Below are 23,378 nucleotides of genomic sequence, written 5' to 3'. Positions count from 1 at the left end.
GAACTGCAGCCCCATAAAGGATCTGCCAGTCAACAGACTGTGTCTGAGCTGCATCAACTGTTCCCCAGCTGCTTGAGATGCCTGGGAAGACACTTTCTCAAATCCTGGCTGGGAAAAAATTGTGTAGCTGTATGAGGGTTTACACAGATGCATGTGAGGGGGAAGGATCCTACTGATCACCATGTAACTCCCCAAAGCTGCAGAGTCCAGGAGAATTACAAATCACCTGTAGGCTTGGCAGCGAAGGAGAGTACTTGATCTGGATACGGTCATAAGTGCTGATATGAGACTGTAAGAGAGTGACCCTAGTTACCTGAGACGGGGTTGAAAGTGGGGAAATCAGCCCATGAGTCCCCTCTCCCCCAGTCCTGCTGGCAGGGAGAAGGAAGTTTGGTGGTAAACTGTTCCCTTCCCTCCCTGCTGCTCGAGAAGAGAAGTCCAGCCCATGGGCTGCTAAACTTTCATGGGATGCACCCCTGGCAAAAGAGCATAACCCCAATCACACAAGTTGAGAGACGGTCTAGTGCAGCATTTTTCAAAGTTCGGGTCGCAACCCAGTACTGGGTTGTGGCATGTAAGGCACTGGGTCGCTCTGGTCAGTACCACCAACTGGGATGTTAAAAGTCCCGTTGGCGGTGCTGCCCAGCTGTGAGGCTAGTCCCTACCTGTTCTGACACCGCGCTGGGCCCCAGAAGCGGCCAGCAATGGGTCTGGCTTCTAGGCAGTTCCTAGCCAATGGGAGCTAGGGAGGCAGTGCCTGCGGCCAAGAGCCACGTAGAGCCACTTGCGCACCTCCGCTTAGGAGCTGGACCTGCTGCTGCCCGCTTCAGGCGCAGCGTGGTGCCAGAACAGGCAGGAAGCCTATCTTAGCACCCCCACTGCACCACTGGGAGCCGCCCAAGGTAAGCCTGCACCCCAATTCCCTGCCCCAGCCCTGAACCCCCCCAAACCAGGAGCTCCTTATCCCTGGCCCCACCCCAGAGCCTGCACCCCCAGCCCTGACCCCCTCCCACAGCCCAACCCCTTGCCCCGAGCTCCCTCCCACATCCTGAACCCTTCATCCCTACCCTCTGCCCCAGCCCTGAGCCCCTGCCCCACCCCAAAGCCCTCATTCTCAGCTCCGCTGGGTCATGGGCATCAACAATTTTCTTCAACTGGGTCCCTAGAAGAAACGTTTGAAAACCACTGGTCTAGTGGTTAAGTGCTACTCATGGACTTGGGATAGCTGGGTTCAAGTGCCTGCTCAGCCACAGGCCTCCTTTGTTGACCTTGGGCAAGTTATGTAGCTACTTTGTCCCTCAATTCCACATCTGTAAAATGGGGATAATAGTTTAGCCCTAGCCCGCAGGGTGTTATGAGGAGAAATACCTTGAAGATTGTGACACAGTCATAAATACTATGGTAACAGGGGCCACATCTGTAACTTTGATAGACAGACACACGGTCTCTTTGGTTGGTTGGCTGGCACTGGGATGTGAGAACCCAGGAGAGGTTGGGGGTTTTATAAACCTCTGGTACTTTTTAAAAAGTTCTAAAGATTTATTTCTTTTGCAAGCTCCTTCAGGAAGGAATAGCACATACCTCTTCCTGTGTCTCACGCTGTGTTAAACAAGCTGCTGGTACCTAACAAACAGTAAATGAACAAAATGTTTTAACCCCACAGATTCAGATATATTTATCTCTCTCTCTGTCTGCCTGATAACATTAAATCTGAGAACCCAAATAAAGTTTTACAGGATTCTGACTGACACGTTCTTGAGTTTCCCATCACTAATTAAAAGTAGCTACTGCATATACACAGTCACCACTTTAAAGGGTTCAATGTCTTGGGTTTTAAATTTCCTCCACCCTCCAAATTGGCCACATGAATTTTATATAAAATCCATATTTGTTTTTCTTAATTGCTCCTGGGCTGAGACCAAGTTTCCAATTTGAAGTAAATTTTTACAGCCAAGTTACAAATGCCTGAAAAACAGAGTTTATAATGAAAATGCTGACACAACCTTAACTATAGCGACATGAAAGGCCCCACTATAATGTAGTCAAAACAGGTGGGGAAAAGTATTTTGTTCCAGTCGTGGACATGAAACATGAAATGCCCAACTCAAAATAAAGGCTATTTGCTGGTATTTACTGGATTCTACCAAACAATTTTGCAAAACATGAAAGGGGGCTTGAGGGAATATACAATTCAATCATTAGTGAATAAACACCACACTCTTCATCTCTTCGATACATTTGAGACAGAGATCCACAATCTGTGATGGCCAACTTCTCTTCCTTCGTCCCTAAAGCCAAAAAGGAATCATTCTGAAATGAGAAACAACATTTATACGTAAAACATGAGTTCAACAAAAGGATTGATAAGTAGACAAAAATGATAGAAGACCCACACAAAATAAAGCGGATATTAACTGACAAACTAATCACTATCTAGCATGGGAACAACAGTATATAAGAAAGAGACTATATAACCCTGAGAAGTTAACAGAGATTGTTTCATACACTCACTATGGACATCAAGGAGTACCTCACATCAGCTATTATCACTTCATTCTTTATTAGTTGTTAAGCACTGACTGACTGTTCATCCCTGTAGGAGAAACAAAATAAAGATGGCCCCTGCCCCACAGAGTTTACAATCACAGGCTCTAATCCTGCAATCAGATTTGCACAGGCCAATCTTTATGCCAACTCAAAGTTCTTTTGTTGTTAGTGGACTTCCCAATGGATGCAAAACTCTGCCAACATGCATCTAATTGCAAGATCTAAAAGTTCTAACCAAGAAGGTGTGATGCAATGGGAAGTCCAGTGAAAGGGTTAATTTTGAACATTTGTTTAAAATCACTTCTTGTGGGCACTCTAGAAAAGTGAGCTTTCAGGAGGGACTTGAATGTGGAGAGATGGTTTAGTGAATCAGGATAGGGAGGGCATTCCATGCCTAATGATGGCATGAAAAATGGCACAGAGAGGGGAGTGAGAGGATGCAAATACGGCAGAAAGGATGACATTACTGATGAGGCAGAAGTGGTGGTGAAACCAGCAGGATCAGAGAGGTAGATCGGAGAAGAATTCTCAAGAGGCTTGAAGGTCGACTAGAAGAAATTTGTGACATATTTCACTGTTGGAATTATTTACAAATGAATACAAGTATTCATAAAGCAAAACTTGTCAAAGGTCACATTACTGAAGATCACTTTGTTTCTGGCCATTTTAACAGGTGGCTGCTTAACTTTCATAGGGACTGAGCTTTTACTGGTCATTAGGAGAATTCACCAGGGTTATCGGCAACCAGTACTGGCTTCATTGCATATTTCTTTAATACAAAAATCCTTAATATGGATTATTTAATTATATTATAATTATTATAATTTCAGTACAGAAGTGAGTCTCTGAAGAACTGTGTCTGGTACTCTAACATGATGATTACTCACAAAAAACACTTATATTTTACCAAGGTACTTTTAGCTTAGAAATGCAATGACACTCCCAATACCTCCATAGGCTAAATGTCAATTTCACATCAGACTATTCTTTCCAAGAACTATTGTACAAGTGCTCCTTGAATTGAAAATATTTAGAATAATGCTGACATCTACTGGCTGACTGTTACTTACAGCTATGTAGTCCTTAAAACTTGATATTTTATCCCTAAAAATTTATATTTACCACTTACTATTCTTAATTTTTATTGTAATAATGCCTAGAGGCCCCAGCTAAAACTGAGAACCCATTGTGCTAGATACTGTACAAACTCTAAGACACTGTCCCTCTCCAGTAGACTCTACAATTAAACAAACAAGACAGATAAGGGAGAAAGGAGGTATTGTCACCCCCATTTTACAAATGGGGATCTGAAGCATAGAGATCAAGACTTGGTCAAAGTCACACAGGAATTCTGTGGCAAAGCTGGAAATTGAATGCAGTTCTCTTTTGTCCCAAGATAGGCACTATCCTTTCTATCCAAATGAAAAGCAGGCAATTATAACCACTTCCATTATAAAAGAATACCAAGAAGAAATTAAATCAACAGTCCTACTACTGAAGACACAAGAAAACCTGTGATTAGAAATAAAGACAGACTTTTGTTAATCAGTTTATTGTGTCCATGGTACCTTCTACTTTTAGAAAACAAAACTATATCCCAGGTGTTTCCCCTAAGATGCATGTCTGTTTGCTATCTATGTTCTTTAATGCCTTCTACTGATGAAATTAGTTTAAGGACAGCAGTTTTCATGCTTTCACTGTGAGCAATGGATCTTCTGTTGGGAAACTGGCAAAATTATAGTCCAGTCCAGGGTTTCAAAAAAAATTCAGAGCCAGCAATCCCTTTCCATTGTAAGAAATGTTTTGTTCCCTCCTTCAAGCCCTCTAAGCCTTACTCTGAGCAGGCAAAAAGTTGTAACTGTAATAACAGCTAAGCATGAAGCTTCAAAATTGAACCCCATTAAAAGATACAAAATTTTAAACAATCACAATCCAATCTGGTGGAAGAGCCGGTCATGCTGACAAAATATGTTCCACACAAGATTGAACAATCCTAAACCACTTTTGATCAACAGGCAATTACCATACTGGATTTCTACCTGCCAAAAATTGTTGAGAAATCTGACTTTGAGATCTGGGGTTGAAAATGGGAATAGAACTTTCACAGGTTCTGCTAATAAAACAAAGTGGTGCTCCTTTGCAAGTGGCCAACATCTGCTGAGTTCTAAAGGAAGTCAGTTGCATGATCTCATCACATAAGAGGTCTGTCAGTTTTGCTTCCAACAGCCCAATCAGTGCTGGCAAGTCAACAGTATCCTGAATGACAGGGTTGGTAGTCCACCTTGTTCCCCTCTGTGCAGAAATCAGCCCTGTAGCTATATTTGAAATTTCCTTACTTGGTGCTTATGAGTTCCTGTTGGGTCCCGACCATCTCCTCAGTTCCCTCGAGACAATCTGAAACAAGGGAATGACCAAGTTTCCTCTTCACTTAAGGAAGACTAATTCCAAGTATTCTGATGAAAGCTTCTACCCTGTTGTGCATGAACAAATTCCTTGCTGGAGAGAAGTGGTCAGCTTGATGCAAGGTAGACTTAGTGTGCCACTCAAGAGGAATTATGGAAGGTACCTTCAAGAGGAGACTGCTGATCATTCAGGAAAACCTGTACTTCTTTTGGTTCAAAGAGCTCATGAGCACTTTACCCCATACAGCCACCTCCTTAGCAGCAAGTTCTTGGTGGTTGATGAAACAGTGAAGCTATGAGGCATTATGTGCAATATTTTTGATTAGGCTATCAATTAACCACAGTTAACTCATGCGATTAACTCAAAATAATTAATCATGATTAATCGCACTTTTAATCACACTGTTAAACAATAGAATATCAATTGAAATTTATTAAAGATTTTGGATTTTTTCTACATTTTCATATATATATTATTCTGTGTTGTAATTGAAATCAAAGTGTATATTATTACAAATATTTGCACTGTAAAAATGATAAACGAAAAGCCATTTTTCAATTCACCTCATACAAGTACTGTAGCGCAATCTCTTTAACATGAAAGTGCAACTTACAAATGTAGATTTTTTGTTGTTGCATAACTGCTCTCAAAAACAAAACAATGCAAAACTTTAGCGCCTACAAGTCCACTCAGTCCTACTTCTTGTTCAGCCAACACTAAGACAACAAGTTTGTTTACATTTACGGGAGATAATGCTGCCCATTTATTTAAAATGTCACCAGAAAGTGAGAAGAGGCATTCACATAGGACTTTTGTAGACCACATTGCAAGGTATATACGTGCCAGATATGCTAAATATTCATATGCCCCTTCATGCTTCGGCCACCATTCCAGAGGACATGCTTCCATGCGGACGACTCTCATTAAAAAAAAAAAAGTGTTATTTAAATTTGTGACTGAACTCCTTGGGGGAGAATTGTATACCCAGACTTTAGCAAAGCTTTTGATACGGTCTCCCACAATATTCTTGCCAGCAAGTATTACGGATTGGATGAATGGACTATAAGGTGGATAGAAAGGTGGCTAGATCATCGGGCTCAACGGCTTGTGATCAACAGCTCGATGTCTAGTTGGCAGACTGAATCAAGTGGAGTGCCCCAGGAGTCCGTCCTGGATAGATACGCCGGAGGGCAGGGATAGGGTCCAGAGTGACCTAGACAAATTGGAGGATTGGGCCAAAAGAAATCTGATGAGGTTCAACAAGGACAAGTGCAGAGTCCTGCACTTAGGTCGGAAGAATCCCATGCACTGCTACAGACTGGGGACCGACTAGCTAAGTGGCAGTTCTGCAGAAAAGGACCCGGGGATTACTGTGGACGAGAAGCTGGATATGAGTCAACAGCATGCCCTTGTTGTCAAGAAGGCTAATGGCATATTGGCAATGCTCCTACTAATGCAGCCCAGCAGATTGAGGGAAGTGATTATTCCCCTCTATTCAGCACTGATGAGACCACATCTGGAGTACTGTGTCCAGTTTTGGTCCCCTAAACTACAGAAAGGGTGTAGATGAATTGGAAAGAGTCCCACAGAGGGCAACGAAAATTATTAGGGGGCTGGAGCACATGACTTATGAGGAGAGGCTGAGGGAACTGGGCTTATTTAGTCTGCAGAAGAGTGAGGGGGGATTTGGTAGCAGCCTTCAACTACCTGATAGCAGTTCCAAAGAGTATGGAGCTAGGCTGTTCTCAGTGGTGGCATATGATAGAACAAGGAGCAATGGTCTCAAGTTGCAGTGTGGGAGGTCTAGGTTGGATATGAGGAAAAACTATTTCACTAGGAGGGTGGTGAAGCACTGGAATGGGTTACACCTAGGGAGGTGGTAGAATCTCCATCCTTAGAGGTTTTTAAGGCCCGGCTTGACAAAGACCTGGCTGGGATGATTTAGTTGGTGTTGGTCCTGCTTTGAGCAGGGAGTTGGACTAGATGACCTCCTGAGGTCTCTTCCAACCCTAATATTCTATGACTCCGGCTCTACTTTACCTGCATTCTGCCATATATTTCATGTTATAGCAGTCTCAGATGATGACCCAGCATATGTTGTTCATTTTAAGAACACTTTCACTGCAAAAACACAAAAGGTACCAATGTGAGATTTCTAAAGATAGCTACAGTACTTAACCCAAGGTTTAAGAATCAGAAGTGCCTTCCAAAATATGAGAGGGACGAGGTGTGGAGCATGCTTTCAGAAGCCTTCAAAGAGCAACACTCTGATGCGGAAATTACAGAACCTTAACCACCAAAAAAGAAAATCAACCTTCTGCCGGTGGCATCTGACTCAGATGATGCAAATGCATTGGTCCACACTGCTTTGAATTGTTATTGAGCAGAACCTGTCATCAGCATGGATGCATGTCTGCTGGAATGGTGGTTGAAGCATGACGGGACACATGAATCTTTAGCGCATGTGACACAAATATCTTGCAACGCCAGCTATAAAAGTGCCACGAGAATGCCTGTTTTCACTTTCAGGTGACATTGAAAACAAGACGCAGGCAGCATTATCTCCTGCAAATGTTAACAAACTTGTTTGTCTGAGCAATTGGCTGAACAGAAAGTAGGATTGAGTAGACTTGCAGGCTCTAAAATTTTAGATTGTTTTATTTTTGAATGCAGGGGTTTTTTTTACATAATTCTACATTTGTAAGTTCAACTTTCATGTTAAAGAGATTGAAAAATATTATTTCTTTTGTTTTTTACAGTGCAAATACCTGTAATTAAAAATAAATATTAAGTGAGCACTGTATACTTTGTATTCTATGCTGTGATTGAAATTAATGTATTTGAAAATGTAGAAAACATCCAAAAACATTTAAATAAGTGGTATTCTATTATTTTTAACAGCACCATTAATCACAATCAATTTTTTTTTAAATCACTTGACAGCCCTATTTTGGATCTGTGTGATCAAACCATTTTTCTTACCTATCATTGCCTTGGAATCATCCATGCAGATTGTTTTTAATAACTGTATAAATCCTTGCTGCTTTCTAAAATGTCTTGAATAAGCATTCTTCTGTTGTGCATTCTGGCACAGTTTTACAACAGAGCAAGTCTTCAAAGATATTTCACAAAATGTTTATGTGCAGCACCAGAGACATCTGACTCATTAAAAGAGATTTGCTACATGATCACTTTTCCTGAGATTTGAAAGCAACTGCTCTCTGTCATCCCCAGTCATGTCACTATCACAGCAGGACAGTGTTACCTGAACGTTGCTGCATCAGGTCCTGCAACTTTTGAAATCCTGGGTCAAATTCTGAACCCACTGAAGTCAACAGAAGTTTTGCCATGGACTTCAATCTGGATTTCAAACCAGGCCTATATAAAAAAAAGGATAAGGCTTTCTACAGTGGGAAATGCCTTATGCTTCTGTGATTTATAGAAATACCATCCAAACTGATGCCCTCCAGGCATTTTGTGTAATCAAGATATTGATTTGACGGTTCAAGTTTTGCTAAGAATAATCCTTCGGATTGAACATCTATCACAAAGATAGTTTCTATATGTTGCAACTGCTTCAAAGGCTCCACACTCTTGGCAGCCAGTACCTCAGAAAATATTGTGACTTCAAATTAGTTAACATAAGCCCATCCATCAAATATTTGCCTTCATACTTCTAAATTTTTTCTTTTCTGAGCTGTCCACAGAACAACTTGCCCTCCTCCTTTTCATGACATATCTTTCTGAAGCTTGCCTTAGACAAAGACCTAACAAGATATACAATGTGGTCATGATGCTTATAAGTACCTTCAGGTCCTACCAATTATAGCTGGCATATCCAGCATTCCAGTTCAGTGACGCAATGTCGTCTTGGCCTGTATGCATGAATACTTTCATTTTACGTCATCTATAATAAATATTTGTAATGGAGGGGTTTGTTTTTTTTTTAAAAACAGTTTAGTGTCAAGTAAATTCAAGTGCGCACAGATTCTGGTTTAATACTGCTTTAGTCGAGGACACGGTTGGTTGCAGAACGACCAAGGTTTCTACAGTTATACCACCATTACAGGGCTTATATTGCATATCCATTTTTTTCTCTCATATTTATAGAGTTTTTATGCTACATTTTTGAAAGACCTCTCCTCCCCTCGCAAAATGCTGTCCAATTCTATTGGGAGTCACCACCCACAGAGTGGGAAATTCTGATGTAGTCTAATCCACAGAGAAATCATTTTAAATGGTTATTATTTGGGGAAACTGCCATCACATGCCAAGAATAACTCAAAAGTAATTAACTGATGCGTACCCAGAAAAACATTTAATCTTTCAGAAGTGATCAGAGATTTCCTACTGAAGATTTACCAACGTTGACTAAGCAGTCAAAATGTTTGATCCAAAATGAGCTTTTTCTCCTTTCAGTTCAGAAAAGGAAAACATTTTTCAAAAATGAGAATACAATTCGAAATCTTGCTTTATTCAGTCTCCGACTATCCCAAAGCCAGTGAAATTCATAGGGCCATTTCATCTTGCATATGAACGTTTTATTATGTGAAATAAGATTTGTTTTACCAAGTAATATCACCTTACATTACATATTTCAGAGTAGCAGCCGTATTAGTCTGTATTCGCAAAAAGAAAAGAAGTACTTGTGGCACCTTAGAGACTAACCAATTTATTTGAGCATAAGCTTTCGTGAGCTACAGCCCACTTCATCGGATGCATTCAGTGGAAAATACAGTGAGAAGATTTATATACACACAGAACACAAAAAAATGGGTGTTTATCCTGCACACTGTAAGGAGAGTGATCACTTAAGATGAGCTATTACCAGCTGGAGAGTGGGGGGGAGGGAGGGAGGGAGGGAAAACCCTTTGTAGTGATAATCAAGGTGGGCCATTTCCTGCAGTTAACAAGAATGTCTGAGGAACAGTGGGGGGGGGGGGGGAATAAACAAGGGGAAATAGTTTTACTTTGTGTAATGACTCAACCACTCCCAGTCTCTATTCAAGCCTAAGTTAATTGTATCCAATTTGCAAATTAATTCCAATTCAGCAGTCTCTCGTTGGAGTCTGTTTCTGAAGTCTTTTTGTTGAAGAATAGCCACTTTTAGGTCAGAAATCAAGTGACCAGAGAGATTGAAGTGTTCTCCGACTGGTTTATGAATGTTATAATTCTTGACATCTGATTTGTGTCCATTTATTCTTTTACGTAGAGACTGTCCAGTTTGACCAATGTACATGGCAGAGGGGCATTGCTGGCACATGATGGCATATATCACATTGGTAGATGTGCAGGTGAACGAGCCTCTGATAGTATGGCTGATGTGATTAGGCCCTATGATGGTGTCCCCTGAATAGATATGTGGGCACAGTTGGCAACGGGCTTTGTTGCAAGGATAGGTTCCTGGGTTAGTGGTTCTGTTGTGTGGTGTGTGGTTGCTGGTGAGAATTTGCTTCAGGTTGGGGGGCTGCCTGTAGGCAAGGACTGGCCTGTCTCCCAAGATTTGTGAGAGCGATGGGTCATCCTTCAGGATAGGTTGTAGATGCTTGATGATGCGTTGGAGAGGTTTTAGTTGGGGGCTGAAGGTGACGGCTAGTGGCATTCTGTTATTTTCTTTGTTGAGCCTGTCCTGTAGTAGGTGACTTCAGCAGGATTGTCTGGCTATGTAGACTCCCTCCTCAGGCCCTACGCTACCAGCACTCCCAGCTATCTTCAAGACACCACTGACTTCCTGAGGAAACTACAATCCATTGGTGATCTTCCTGAAAACACCATCCTGGCCACTATGGATGTAGAAGCCCTCTACACCAACATTTCACACAAAGATGGACTACAAGCCGTCAGGAACACTATCCCCGATAATGTCACGGCAAACCTGGTGGCTGAACTTTGTGACTTTGTCCTCACCCATAACTATTTCACATTTGGGGACAATGTATACCTTCAAATCAGCGGCACTGCTATGGGTACCCGCATGGCCCCACAGTATGCCAACAATTTTATGGCTGACTTAGAACAACGCTTCCTCAGCTCTCGTCCCCTAATACCCCTACTCTACTTGCGCTATATTGATGACATCTTCATCATCTGGACCCACGGAAAAGAAGCCCTTGAGGAATTCCACCATGATTTCAACAATTTCCATCCCACCATCAACCTCAGCCTGGACCAGTCCACACAAGAGAGCCACTTCCTGGACACTACGGTGCTAATAAGCAATGGTCACATAAACACCACCCTATACCGGAAACCTACTGACTGCTATTCCTACCTACATGCCTCCAGCTTTCACCCAGACCACACCACACGATCCATTGTCTACAGCCAAGCTCTACGATACAACCGCATTTGCTCCAACTCCTCAGACAGAGACAAACACTTACAAGATCTCTATCAAGCATTCTTACAACTACAATACCCACCTGCTAAAGTGAAGAAACAGATTGACAGAGCCAGAAGAGTACCCAGAAGTCACCTACTACAGGACAGGCTCCAGCCGCCGCTACCCCCCCGGGGCCCCTTTAAATCCCCACCTGAGCCCTGCTGCCCGAGCCCTGGGGTAGCAGCAGTGCTGGGGCTCTGGCAGGGATTTAAAGGGCCGGGGCGGTAGTGGCGGCTGGAGCCCCAAGCCCTTTAAATCCCCGCCGGAGCCCTGCTGCCGAAGCCCTGGGGTAGTGGCGGTGGGGCTCCGGCGGGCATTTAAAGGGCCGTGGTGGTAGCGGTGGCTGGAGCCCTGGGGCCCTTTAAATCCCCGATGGAGCACGGCTACCGCTACCCCAGGGCTCAGGCAGTAGGGCTCAGGCGGGGATTTAAAGGGCTCGGGGCTCCGGCGCCTGCTACCACAGAGGAGCCCCAGGTCCTTTAAAGCTCTGCCAGAGCCCAGAACCCCAGGGTAGTGGTGGCAGCCAGGAGCCCCCAGGGCTCCTCAGTGATTTAAAGGGCTCGGGGCTCCGCTGCAGTAGTGGCAGCTGGAGCCCGAGGGCTCCCAGCCACTTCTGCAGCTGGTAGCTCGGGGGTGATTTAAAGGGCCCCAGGCTCCCAGCTGCCACTACCGCAGCTGGAGCCCTGGCCCTTTAAATCAAAATTTAAAGGGCCCAGGGATTGAAGGTCCTGCCTCTTCCAGTTGTAGCCACGCCCCCTGCTCAGGACTCCGGCGTACCAATAAGTCTTCTAACTTACTTTCACCCCTGCTTCAGCCCCAAATGTTGTACAAACCATACATATACTTGCACACCTATAGGAATCGCTTTGCCAATCACTGAAATACAACCAGAACTGAGGCAGAATTAGGAAGCTGCTTAAGCAGCATATCCAACAGGAAATTGTATAAATATACAGTTGTTAATTGTATATGATGGTCTTTACTTCCTTTAGGACAGGAAAATATCATACACAATTAAAAATTATGGATGTAATCAAAATTCTCTCTCAAATTGACTCCAAACAGATATAGTAACACCCCTACCTTGTGAAAAATGCCCTACATTCACATTTTGAAGTGTCATGGAATCTTTAATGATTACAAATAGTCAGAACCTTGATTGTCTCTCTCACCTGAACAGCACCACCTCCAGTAACAGTGCCCCGATGACAACATTGGGGCATTGGTGCAACACTGATTCAGACAAAACAACATCATGCTATATAGCACAGGCTTTTTGCCTGAAATCTTTCATTCAAGTCGTTACCAAGCCTCACCCTGCTTCATTGATCAAAGAGGTCTGGCTGTGGTAGACACAAAACTTCACCACAATCTATTATCTAGTCTTACCTGCTCAGACAAGATCAGAGCGCTTCAGGAAATATAACCTCATGTTATACCTTTTAACGAGATGACATTTTCAGTGTTCCAAACAATACAAATGGTAATATAGCACATCAAAAGAAAAGCTTTAAATTAATATTTATAGAAATCAACTAGCAGAAACACTTCATGTATCTAAAGATAAAATATGGCAACAATTTTCACTTATTAGAAAAACATTTTAATACAACGCAAATTAAATTTGTAATATGAACAGATTTTTCTGTCTTGTGTATGTTTAACAGGAAATTATTTGAATAAAAATTTGTTCCAAATTAGAATTTCATATAAGCATTATCAGAGTTTCAGTTCAAAATGTAAGGGAAGCAATATTTTTAGGAGACATTTCTCACACAGAAGCAAAAATCATCTTATTTCATTCGCAGCTGCATTTTTTAAAAAAACAAAGATTTACCAAACTGTCCATTTGATGGGCTTCATGCAGGAATTACAAGGTAAGGTTCAATAGCCTATTACGCAGCTCCGACTAGATTGATCATAATGGTCCCTTCTGGATTTAAAGACTAGGAATCTGACATTTCATATGGAAGTGTATGAATCTAGGCTGCATATATTTCTGACAAGTGGCTATTGCCACTTTCTATAATTGTACACTTAAGTACACTAGATAAGTTTGGAATAAATTTGCAAATGATGCCCTCTAGTGATCCCAGAAAATAATTCACTTTTTCAGCAATGTTTTCTCACTGAAACAGTAGAACAGATGTCAGTGCACCAAGGTGGGCTGAGAAGTTAAAAAGTAAACTTTGAACTTAAAGTAAAAAAGTTAGGAAGTCTTTCCAAAACCCAAGCTGTTTCCACTAATATCTTAGTAGCTAGACAAACATTTTCCAGAGTTCCATGATTCCTGGTTCCCATGGGAAAACTGTAAAATTACTTGTGTATATGGCATGATAGATACTGCACTGAATGTAAAAAAAATAAAAGGAAACACTCTCTCCCTCCTTCAGAGTTCACAATCTAAGGTCAGATTGCTTAACCTGGGTAGTACCTGACTTCATAATTAGTCCTGCTGATTTAACAGGAACATCCACTGTGAGTAAAGGGGGCAGAATCTCTTCATAAATAATCAATATAAATCAGACAACATACATGGGGATGCAGGGAGACATTTAAATAGTGATTCAGCGTTTGTCTTTTTTAAATAAAAGCATGGCAACCCTTCTAAGTGTAGTGTGTAAAACTTAATAAGCTTTCATATGAAAATTCATAGAAAGGTACTGTGATAGCTAAACCGACCACATGTTCCTGGTTTACCACTTCACATGGTTTCCCAGTGCCCTAGGAACTTTTTCAGGACACTGAAAATTCCTGAGTTTCCATTTAATCAAAATATTTAGGTGGGGAGGGGGGATTGAAGAGGGGTTTTTAAACAGCTACAAAATTCTTGTTCAAAACATATTGCTATACAGAGGAAGAGCCACCAAGTCTACAAAAGTCACCCAACGACAGTGCTAGTCTCTTCTGCTCACTCAAGGAACACAAGAATGGGTAGTTCTTTCTTTTTTGTAGAACAGATTCCTTCCACAAAGGACAATTTACTGCAGAAAATATTCATCATTGATTGGTGCATCTCTGCCCTTTCAGTGCTGCTTGTATTTAAACAAAAGACATAGCAAGGATTGCACTGCAAGAAAGCTAATTCAAGGAAGGACAATGCAATCAAAAACCCCATTCTCTACAGACCACTCCAGCAAGCATGAGAAAAATGGGAGTTTTCTTTCTAAAGAGTTCTATACTGAACTAACTAATCCTGACCATAAAAAAGGTTGGAACAGTGGGGGTTGGGATTTTTGTTGGGGGCTTTTTGGCGCTTTTTTAGGGGAGGGTATGGGGAACACACAAGGTAATTAAAAAAGGAATCACCTCAAGAATAGGTTTCAGAGTAACAGCCGTGTTAGTCTGTATTCGCAAAAAGAAAAGGAGTACTTGTGGCACCTAACTTGTGGTTAGTCTCTAAAGTGCCACAAGTACACCTCAAGAATAGACACTTAGAAAAAAAATAAAGTTTAAATTCTGCCATAGTCGAATTAATTCATATGGAAGTTTCCTACTCACCAAACATAAGTGGATTTTTCAAACCTGAAAGCAACACTCAAGTACTTAAAGGCAGGGGACCTACCTATCTTGTGATTTTGCATCAACAGCTTGCTGCAGAATTGTATTTCACATTATAGTCTTACAGTTTTGGTTGTGAGGAAAACCTTCCAAACATGAACCAAGGGTAAAAGAATGCAGTGTTCTCTGCCTGAGACTGCAAACTAAACCAATAGTTGCAAGGAGATATGAACTGTTCCATTCATAATGGTTAAGGCTAAGATTTAGTCATGGGTATTCCTGGGTAAATAGTCACAGTCCATGACTTTTATCAAAAATACCCAAATAAATCTCTACTTCTGGGCCCCTGCTCTGGGAGGGAAGGGGCAGATTTGACTGCCCCAGGCCACCTCTAAGGCGGTCCCCAGCCCACCGTTGCTGCTAGGGTGCCCCCAGAACCACTACCCAGGCAGTTCATGGGACCAGCTGCACTAGCTGCTGCTCAGGCAGTTCCTGGAGCCAGATGGCCCCAGGTCACTCCAGCAGTGGCTGGCCAGGAGAAACCTGAGCAGCTGGCCCCAGGCAGCCCTGGAGTCAGCCACACCAGCCACTGTGGAAGTCATGGAAAGTCACAGAATCCATGGCTTCCAGGACCACCATGAGAGAATAGCAGCCTTAATAACGGTGCAAGTCAAAACCTAAAGATTACATGTAAACTGTCATTAATTTCCTATTTTTTGAATCACAATATGCTATAGCTGTCTTCATTCATTTTCAGATCTTGAAACTGATATCATGCATATAACTTTTAATTTTTATTTGAACATTTAAGATCATTACAATTGGATGGTTCATATTTCCAGTGGCAGCTCCATGGAAGATACCACCAAAACAAAACATACATACATTCCATACTGTTAACAAAATGACATTTTAGTTACTAGAATTACAACTGTTTTGTACAATTTTTTGCTTACAGATGACACAAAGTATTGTTACTGGGGTATTTCTGTTAACAGTCAGTATCAGGTTATTACTACATCTATTTAATTTTAATAGAAATGAAATGGATACCTGTACATAAGGATAATGTACACTGAGGTATTTATTTAGCGCTGAGACTGTATTTTGGCAAAACTTTCAATGCACTTTGAGATCTTATGGATTGGAACAGGTTTAATATTTAGCAGTTATGCACTATATAAATACTGATGATCGAACTTGTACAAACTTCTTTTGTACATCTCTCTTCTTACTGGTTCATATTTAACTGGAATATATGAAGAAGTCAATACTATGTAACATCTTTCTCTCTTGTGCACTTTAATTTCACAAGTACGCTTATAACCAATTTTTATTTCATTTGTAAGTCAATTATCCAAATTTTAGATGTGACATCCAATCCTTCCAAATAATTTGTTTTTAAAACCAGAATGATATAGCAGTGGGTAACAGTCATATGATGTAAATTGATGCAGTTTAAATACTTCTTGTAATTCTTGATGCAGAAGTCTTAAAGTAGAACATTTATTCACGATTGTTAAATAAATACCTCCACATCAGCCATTCAGCACTCCAGCTTTCTTCATGCTCTGAAACATTCTATTTTGCAGCTCATGTTGAGTTAAATCATGAAATTGACTGGCTGATGAGAGAATTACTTCTTATTTTTGAAGAAGCATTTTATTGCTGTAGATGGGTTGGGGAATGGAAGGCTCTGAAGTAAAATACACAAAGCTTTATGCAAATATTTCAGTAGGAAATACGGCTGGTAGGTTAAAAAAATTTTTTGTAATGTAGTAAGTTAAGTAAAATGAATCTGTAACAAACTATTAATGTTAAAATAAAAAATGCCAACAAAACCAAGGACTAAGTAAAATCAAACAGCTTCAGTGAATTCAAATCATCCCTGCTAAAACTAATTTGTCTGTAAAAAGAGCCAATACTCCTTGGTTTAAAAAAAACAAAAAAAGTTTCTTCCATGAGTCTCTGCCAGCATTGTTTCCGTAATAAAACTAACACCGACCATATTAAGCCTTCTCATTCATTCCCAACACCAGAGAACCGATCCCGCCCCTTAACCCACACACGTTTGTTATATTACACCCTAACCAACAGTTACCATGCAAGAACCTCAAGGTCCAGTGCTGTGACAATCATTAATCTGTCTAAGGAGAAATGACATTGCTCCCTCCGTTGTTATAATTATGTTCTTCAAAACAACCAGATGGAAACAACTGAGGTAAGGCAGGTGAAGTCTGAAGTTACAAAGTTGCTGATTTAATGGTGAGATTTCTAGTTAGATTTTGCATATGATATAAATATTGCACCAGTAGGCAAAAAACTCTTCCAAAGATAGAATAACTTACATTAACAAGAACAATAGAGATCTGTAAGCAATTATTTTCCTTCACGTCTCTGTGGAATTTTGGTAGGTACCTATTTACTATTCTTTCTGGTTCAGATACATTGCAAGCAACAGGGAATTATTCAAAAAGGACAGTGGAGCTAAAGATGAGATTGCTGTCCTCAGATATGTCTCGTCCTCCCCCCCACCCCACAATCAGCACTTTAAGAACTCAAAGTTCCTCAAAGTGACAAGGGACTAAATGACCTCTTTGATTAGTTGCATTTGAAATCATTCACTGATAACTGGGTTAAGGGACAAATGAGGAAAATATGCTACTGCATATGTAAATTAACAGTGTATGTTTAATTATATCCCTTTTCCCTCACGCTTCATTATATCATGTGTACTAGATTATAAATTCTTCAGGGCAGGGATAGTCAGTGTGTACAACACTAACAAAACATGGCCTCTGCAATATCAAATTTCTCATGACCTAGACGGCAAACAACATTAAGATATTCTGAAATTAAATGAATAGCAAAAACTAGTTATCTAAACGAGCTGAAAAATACAATAGTTTAACATTAAATGGGAAAAATACAGCAGATTCAGTACTTGTACATTCAGTGATATACAGTCCCCAAACTGCAATTTTCATGACGTTGCTATCTTCTTCCTTGGATTAAAGCAATTCGAAAATCAGATACACATACATGCACTGCCCCCAACAAAATTTCTTCAATGTAGTGTTAATTCACCCACTAACTCATCTCACACCTCATTTTTGTTGTTAACTTGTAATAAGATACTTTTATGCTTTCCCTTTCAATATTCTGAAGTCATCTATGAAAATTCCCTTCAGTTATGTTGCATCTACTCTACCTCCCCTCCTCCTGAAAAGAAGGATCACTCTACTTCAGTTCAGGATCCTGATAGCCAAGTGATAGCCAGCACCAAACAAGCTCTTCCTAAAAGGCTAAAACAACTGTGTTCGTGCAAGACACACAAACATGTGGCCTGATCAAGCACTATGAACAGAGCAGAACTGTTTTAGCCCAGATTGAAACCTTGGCTAGGCCAGTTTTAACCCTGCTTGGTTCAATCTACACCAACTGTATTACAGCCTAGTTTTAGCCATGCTTAAGCAGGATTGTTGAGCATGTCTAAAAGCTCTATCATTGCAGGGTAAGGGTTCTCGCCACTTAGAATTATCCCTGGATATCAGACAGTATGTTCAAAAGCTATTTTAATCTAATGCAAAGCTTGAAAAGAGTAAATAAGTAAGGTTATTAGTTCATCTGTTTAAGCTGGGACCTTTGAAATACAATCTTCATAAATCCTATTCTGAGGTAAAAATCTTACCATAATATACATGTATGTATACCATACTAAAATTCTAGTGTCTAAGAACAAAGCTAATTATCTTTTCTAAGTCAAATGATCTGCAGAAAAATGAAAAGGAAGAATGTGGTTTGTGTCCAAGTGTTATTGTGGGATAATCACATACGCTTGTTTAGTGTAATACTTCATGCAAGCAATGCCAAAAAACCTATGTACTTATCTACATAAGAATAATGTGGTGAATTTTCAAAGACAGCACTTAAGATTATCTACAAAAACTATTTTAATTATTCATTATTTGGACTTGAGTTGAAATCTCCAATGTAAAAGTTATGAATATTTGCAATAAAGGCAAGGTTTTTTTAATGTCTCCTGATTAACAGTTAATATGAACATGTTTTAACTGAACCCAAAATTAAAAGGAGACTAAAAATGGTTAACTGGAAGGCCACAAACAGCTATGCATTATTAGAATTACTGGACTGGTTTTTATTTTACACTGTGTTGAAAGCAAATCATTCCTTTTTAATAAAGCATACACAAATAGCCTCACTTAGAATACACTTTTAATGCACATAAAAAAAAAGTATTCATCTTACAAATTGTTTTGCAATCCAAATATACAATAGCTTGGAAAACAAGTATTTTAGAAAACAAAAGCCAATGTGTAAAAAGACTGCTTAAAACAACTAAAACAGTAAAAGTTTCTGTATGGCTGTTTTTACAGTTTTCTTACTGCATCATCAATATCGGAAATCTGTTCCTTCAGCTGGCTCCACTGTTCTGGATTTAAAGAAATACCTGAAATGCATTAAACACAAATCCTTAGTGCAGTATGAAAACTAAGATGAAGATTTTGTACAACTGTAACAATCTCTGAACCAAAACAACCTTACTATGAGATCAATATTTTCATAACTGTAAAAGTGTTAGCTGTAGTGAGTGTTAGATATTTTAGTTAATGTAATTATTCATTTATGACTATTCACTGGAATATTTATATTTAACTTCAGGCTAAACAAGAGGTTAGTCTGCTTATGGATTCTGTTTGGATGTGGGAAGAAGATACAAACTGTAGTGCAGCATCTTTGTAGAAACCCATCCCATGTGTTATGTGAATGTAGCAGTGGCTCTGATGGCAGGCTGCACTAGAATTCTGGATGAGCTGGAGAGGCCCAGGCTTCTTTCTTTAGTGTGATAAAAGCCATGTGTTTGTGGATTGAGTTTGCACACACACGTTCTTAGATTCACTGATTCCACGGCCAGACAGGACTATAGCGATCAACTAGCTTGACGTCCTGTACAACAGGACCCAGTGAACTTTTGCAAAATTCCTAGAGCATAGATGTTTTCTAAAAAGCTAATTTTGATTTCAAAATTGTCAGTGATGGAGAAACCACTATGACCACTGATAAACTGTTCCAATGGTTAATTACCTCCACTGTTAAAAATTTAAGAGACTTATCTCCAGTCTGAAATTGGCTAGCTTCAACCTCTAGCCACTAGATTGTGTTACACTCTTCTCTGCTAGACTGATGAGCCAATTATTAAATACTTGCTCCCCATTCCTTAAAGTCACCTTTTAATCTTCTTTGTTAAAACTAAATTCTGTACGTTAAGCATGTAAACCTTTTTGAAGCAGCATCGAAAGCACTGTGCTGCACCTTGTCTGGTTACAGAATTGATCGCCATTCTTCTCTCCCACCACACAAAATAGTATGACATTTATCTATATCTTCTCATGCACCAATCTTACTCATGCCTCTATGCATGTTCCTTAAACTTTTAACCCATTGTTTATTTAAGGATTTATTTAATTGTGTCTCCATTCATTCAAAGAGCAATCTAGACACACTTTAGTAAAACACCTGTAACAGGACCCAAGGAAAACAGGATCAGGACTTTTTTGGTACCGAATATTTTTATTATTTGAGAATATTAAACATAAGTACGGCTGTTGTCAGCCACCTGTGAACTTTAATCTAGAGGGGAAAAAACTTTTCCTACATTCTTTCATGTTTTGGACACCAGCTAGTCTGAACATGCTGTCACATAATTTTATCAAGTTTTCAGAGAAGACAAGTTTGTTTTTTCAAGAAATCTTGACCACTTTACTGAAATTGAATATTTAATTTTGAACTGGAAAAAATACCATCACAAACAGCATTAAGCCCTTTCAGTCAGAAAACATACAAATTGATTTCTGAAGCTGTCTCAAAAGTCTTACCATAGTCACCAACTTCATTTCTAGATGAACAAACCAACAAAACATCAAATATTCTAATCTAGCATGGTTTTCAAAGTGTGCTGATTTCAGTCAAAGCAATTTAAAGACAATACTCATTTTAAGATTAGATTTTAGTTTAGTTTCCAAAAGGAAACATCACACGGTTGATAACAGAGAAGACAGTCATCTATTGATGTAGTATTAGTGTTGGCCACATTGCCTAAATATCACTTACCTAAAAAAATTACGTCTACACTACACCCTATATCGACAAAACTTATACCACTCAGGGGTGTGAATATTACATCCCCGATCGGCGTAAATTACACCAACATAAGCATTCACATGCACAGCGCTTTGTCGGCGGAAGAACATCTCCCGCCAACACAATTTATGCCGCTCATGGAGGTGGGTTTTTTATGGTGACAGGAAAGCATTCTCCCATTGGCACAGAGCGTCTTCACCAGAGGCGCTGCAGCTGTATTGGTACAACTGCGTCGCTGTAGCGCTATACATATAGACATGGCCTTAGTAACATACATGGCTTGTTCAAGCAGCAACTTACTTTACCAAACAAACTTCTTCAGAGAGTTTATGGTAGTCAAATTTAGTGACTTACATTTCTGATTTAGTCAACATTTGTTTAGTCATGTTGGATTTACAAAGGGGCTTATGGAGGTAGACACTTAATTCCCACAGAATTTCAATGGGATGTGTGTGTTTAAGTCATTAGGCTCCACTGAAAATCCTAGCCCGAAACTACAGTACAAGTAAATTTTGTTGGGATTATACCAAAACCAACATGTTGGAATGTTACTGCTTGGGCTCTGCTTTCCCAACTGCTGAAGTAACAAAACCTCAATTGAAACCAAGCTCTAGCGTGATATGTACTAAATCAACAGTAGGTAATGGCAAAACAAGGGTTTTTTTCAGTTTCAGTAAACTGACTAAATAAATGAGAGAAACTGCACTGAGAAATTTTCTAGAATACAGTGTCTTCATCTGCCACCTGGATTAATTGTTCAAGATAGATTTCCTACTTCCTTTACACACTATCAGTTTCTGAAATTAGAACAAACTAGTCAAGATTTAGATAATGTCGTTTGTACACCTGCAGTAGCTTCAACCCCAGGGGGAAAAAAAAGTTATTTTCTGAGCTCTACATCTGTGAAACTGCCAAGACATTTCCATCAGTCCATGGGTTTAACTTCACTGAGTTCAGCAGCAAAAACATTTTTGGGTGGTTCTCTTCCAGCTCTGAAAATGTATTATAATGTACATGTCATAGCAGCATTCATTTCATTTTTACTTTTAACATCTATACTGGTACTTTAAATTGAGAATACAGGTCAGAGAGTTAGATCAAGGAAGAGCTTTACATATCTACAATTTAACTCTGTTTTTGGGGTACCACTGACATTTTTCCTGCTCCTTGTCAAAGCTTGAACCATCTCAAACTCTTCGTAAAAAGTTGTAAGAAAGATTAGCTGCATATATGACCCAAGCCATCTTCAACTATGAAGTCTTCATTGAGAATACCAGTATTGACTACAAAGTAGTCCATGGTTGTTTTGGATTATGAAAATGGGTATTTCTTTGACTGCACCAAACAAGCGTTTTAACAAGTTTAGTTGTACTGCTGCTGCCAGATGTATCTGATAGTGGTAATGATGAAGCTAACAACAATGCAGAAAGTGGTCATTCATCTCACCTGTATAATTCTAAAATTAACTGCCTGAAAACTTCGTTGACCCACAGATAATGTTGCACAGTGCTGCCTCGTGCCCTTCCAGAATGTGGAGAGTGGCTAAACTTAAACCTCTGAAAACCAGGAAATACAAAGTTAAGGTTGTGTTGCAGGGATGGTGTGTACCTTAACTCTGTCCCTCTCCAGATGGCAACAGACACTAGGAATGGCTCAGTAAAAATGGTGCCATAAGAAGACATGAGGAAGGACTATGAGAAAGTGACACTGTTTGTGTTGTGTTACAGATCTGAATTGCACCACCACTATAAAAAAAAATAAATTGGAATAGCCATTGCATTCCAAACTCCTATTTTCATGTCAACTAAAATTTTGGAATTAAATTTCTCATGCCTAGTCCCAACCTAAGAGGGTTAACGGAAGATGATAGTTTATCTGTACTCAGATAATTCAAAGCAGTTAGTTTTTAAAACTTCAAACTTTCAATGGATTTAGTCTGAATTGAGGATTAATACATTGGACATTTCAAGAAATTTAGTTAAAAAAACTGAAAAATTACATATTGTGTTTTGCTCAAATGATGTTTATACCAGCAGTATAGTAGTTCAACCTGCTTGTGGTTGGTGTTTTACTCCGTTGCCTAAACTAGTTCATACAGAATGTCTGGGTCAAGTTCAAAACTCAGCAGTACAAGGCAGTCAAATCAAAATGGAGATGTCCAGGTATCCATAATATTATGATGCCCTACTGCACTGCCACCTTTGATATTCTCTCATGGTCCAGTCCCACGCCCACTGTAGTCAATGGGAGTCTTTCCCTAAAGATGAACGGACACTGAATGGTGCCTTGAATGACAAACTTCTCAACTTCAAAACACTTAAAATTCTCATTCAGATGAAACGAAACTTCTCTGCTTTTTGTTATAACCCCCACAGGAAAATAA

General features: G+C 40.0%; 1 protein-coding gene across 9 annotated transcripts in view; it reads right to left on the bottom strand.

Moving 5' to 3' along the window:
- Positions 1-2,110: 2,110 nt before the first annotated feature.
- Positions 2,111-23,378, bottom strand: part of SUB1 (SUB1 regulator of transcription) — a 29,279-nt gene continuing 8,011 nt past the window's right edge. For 3 of the 9 annotated variants that reach the window (XR_005225911.2, XM_007069428.4, XM_043546549.1), the window contains one exon: positions 19,052-19,304. Coding sequence is in view for 6 of the 9 variants with exons in the window: in XM_007069428.4 (XP_007069490.1) it covers positions 19,225-19,304 (80 nt within the window). In the remaining 3 variants the exon portion in view is untranslated. Of the gene's footprint in view, positions 2,311-19,051; positions 21,988-22,441; positions 22,552-23,378 lie in introns of those variants that run through there. The other 6 variants (XM_043546547.1, XM_043546548.1, XR_005225912.2 and 3 more) reach the window with 5 other exon arrangements.

Source organism: Chelonia mydas, chromosome 5 (genome assembly GCF_015237465.2).
Source record: "Chelonia mydas isolate rCheMyd1 chromosome 5, rCheMyd1.pri.v2, whole genome shotgun sequence".
Taxonomy (NCBI): Eukaryota; Metazoa; Chordata; order Testudines; family Cheloniidae; genus Chelonia; species Chelonia mydas.
This window is presented reverse-complemented; position numbering and strand designations above follow the sequence as displayed.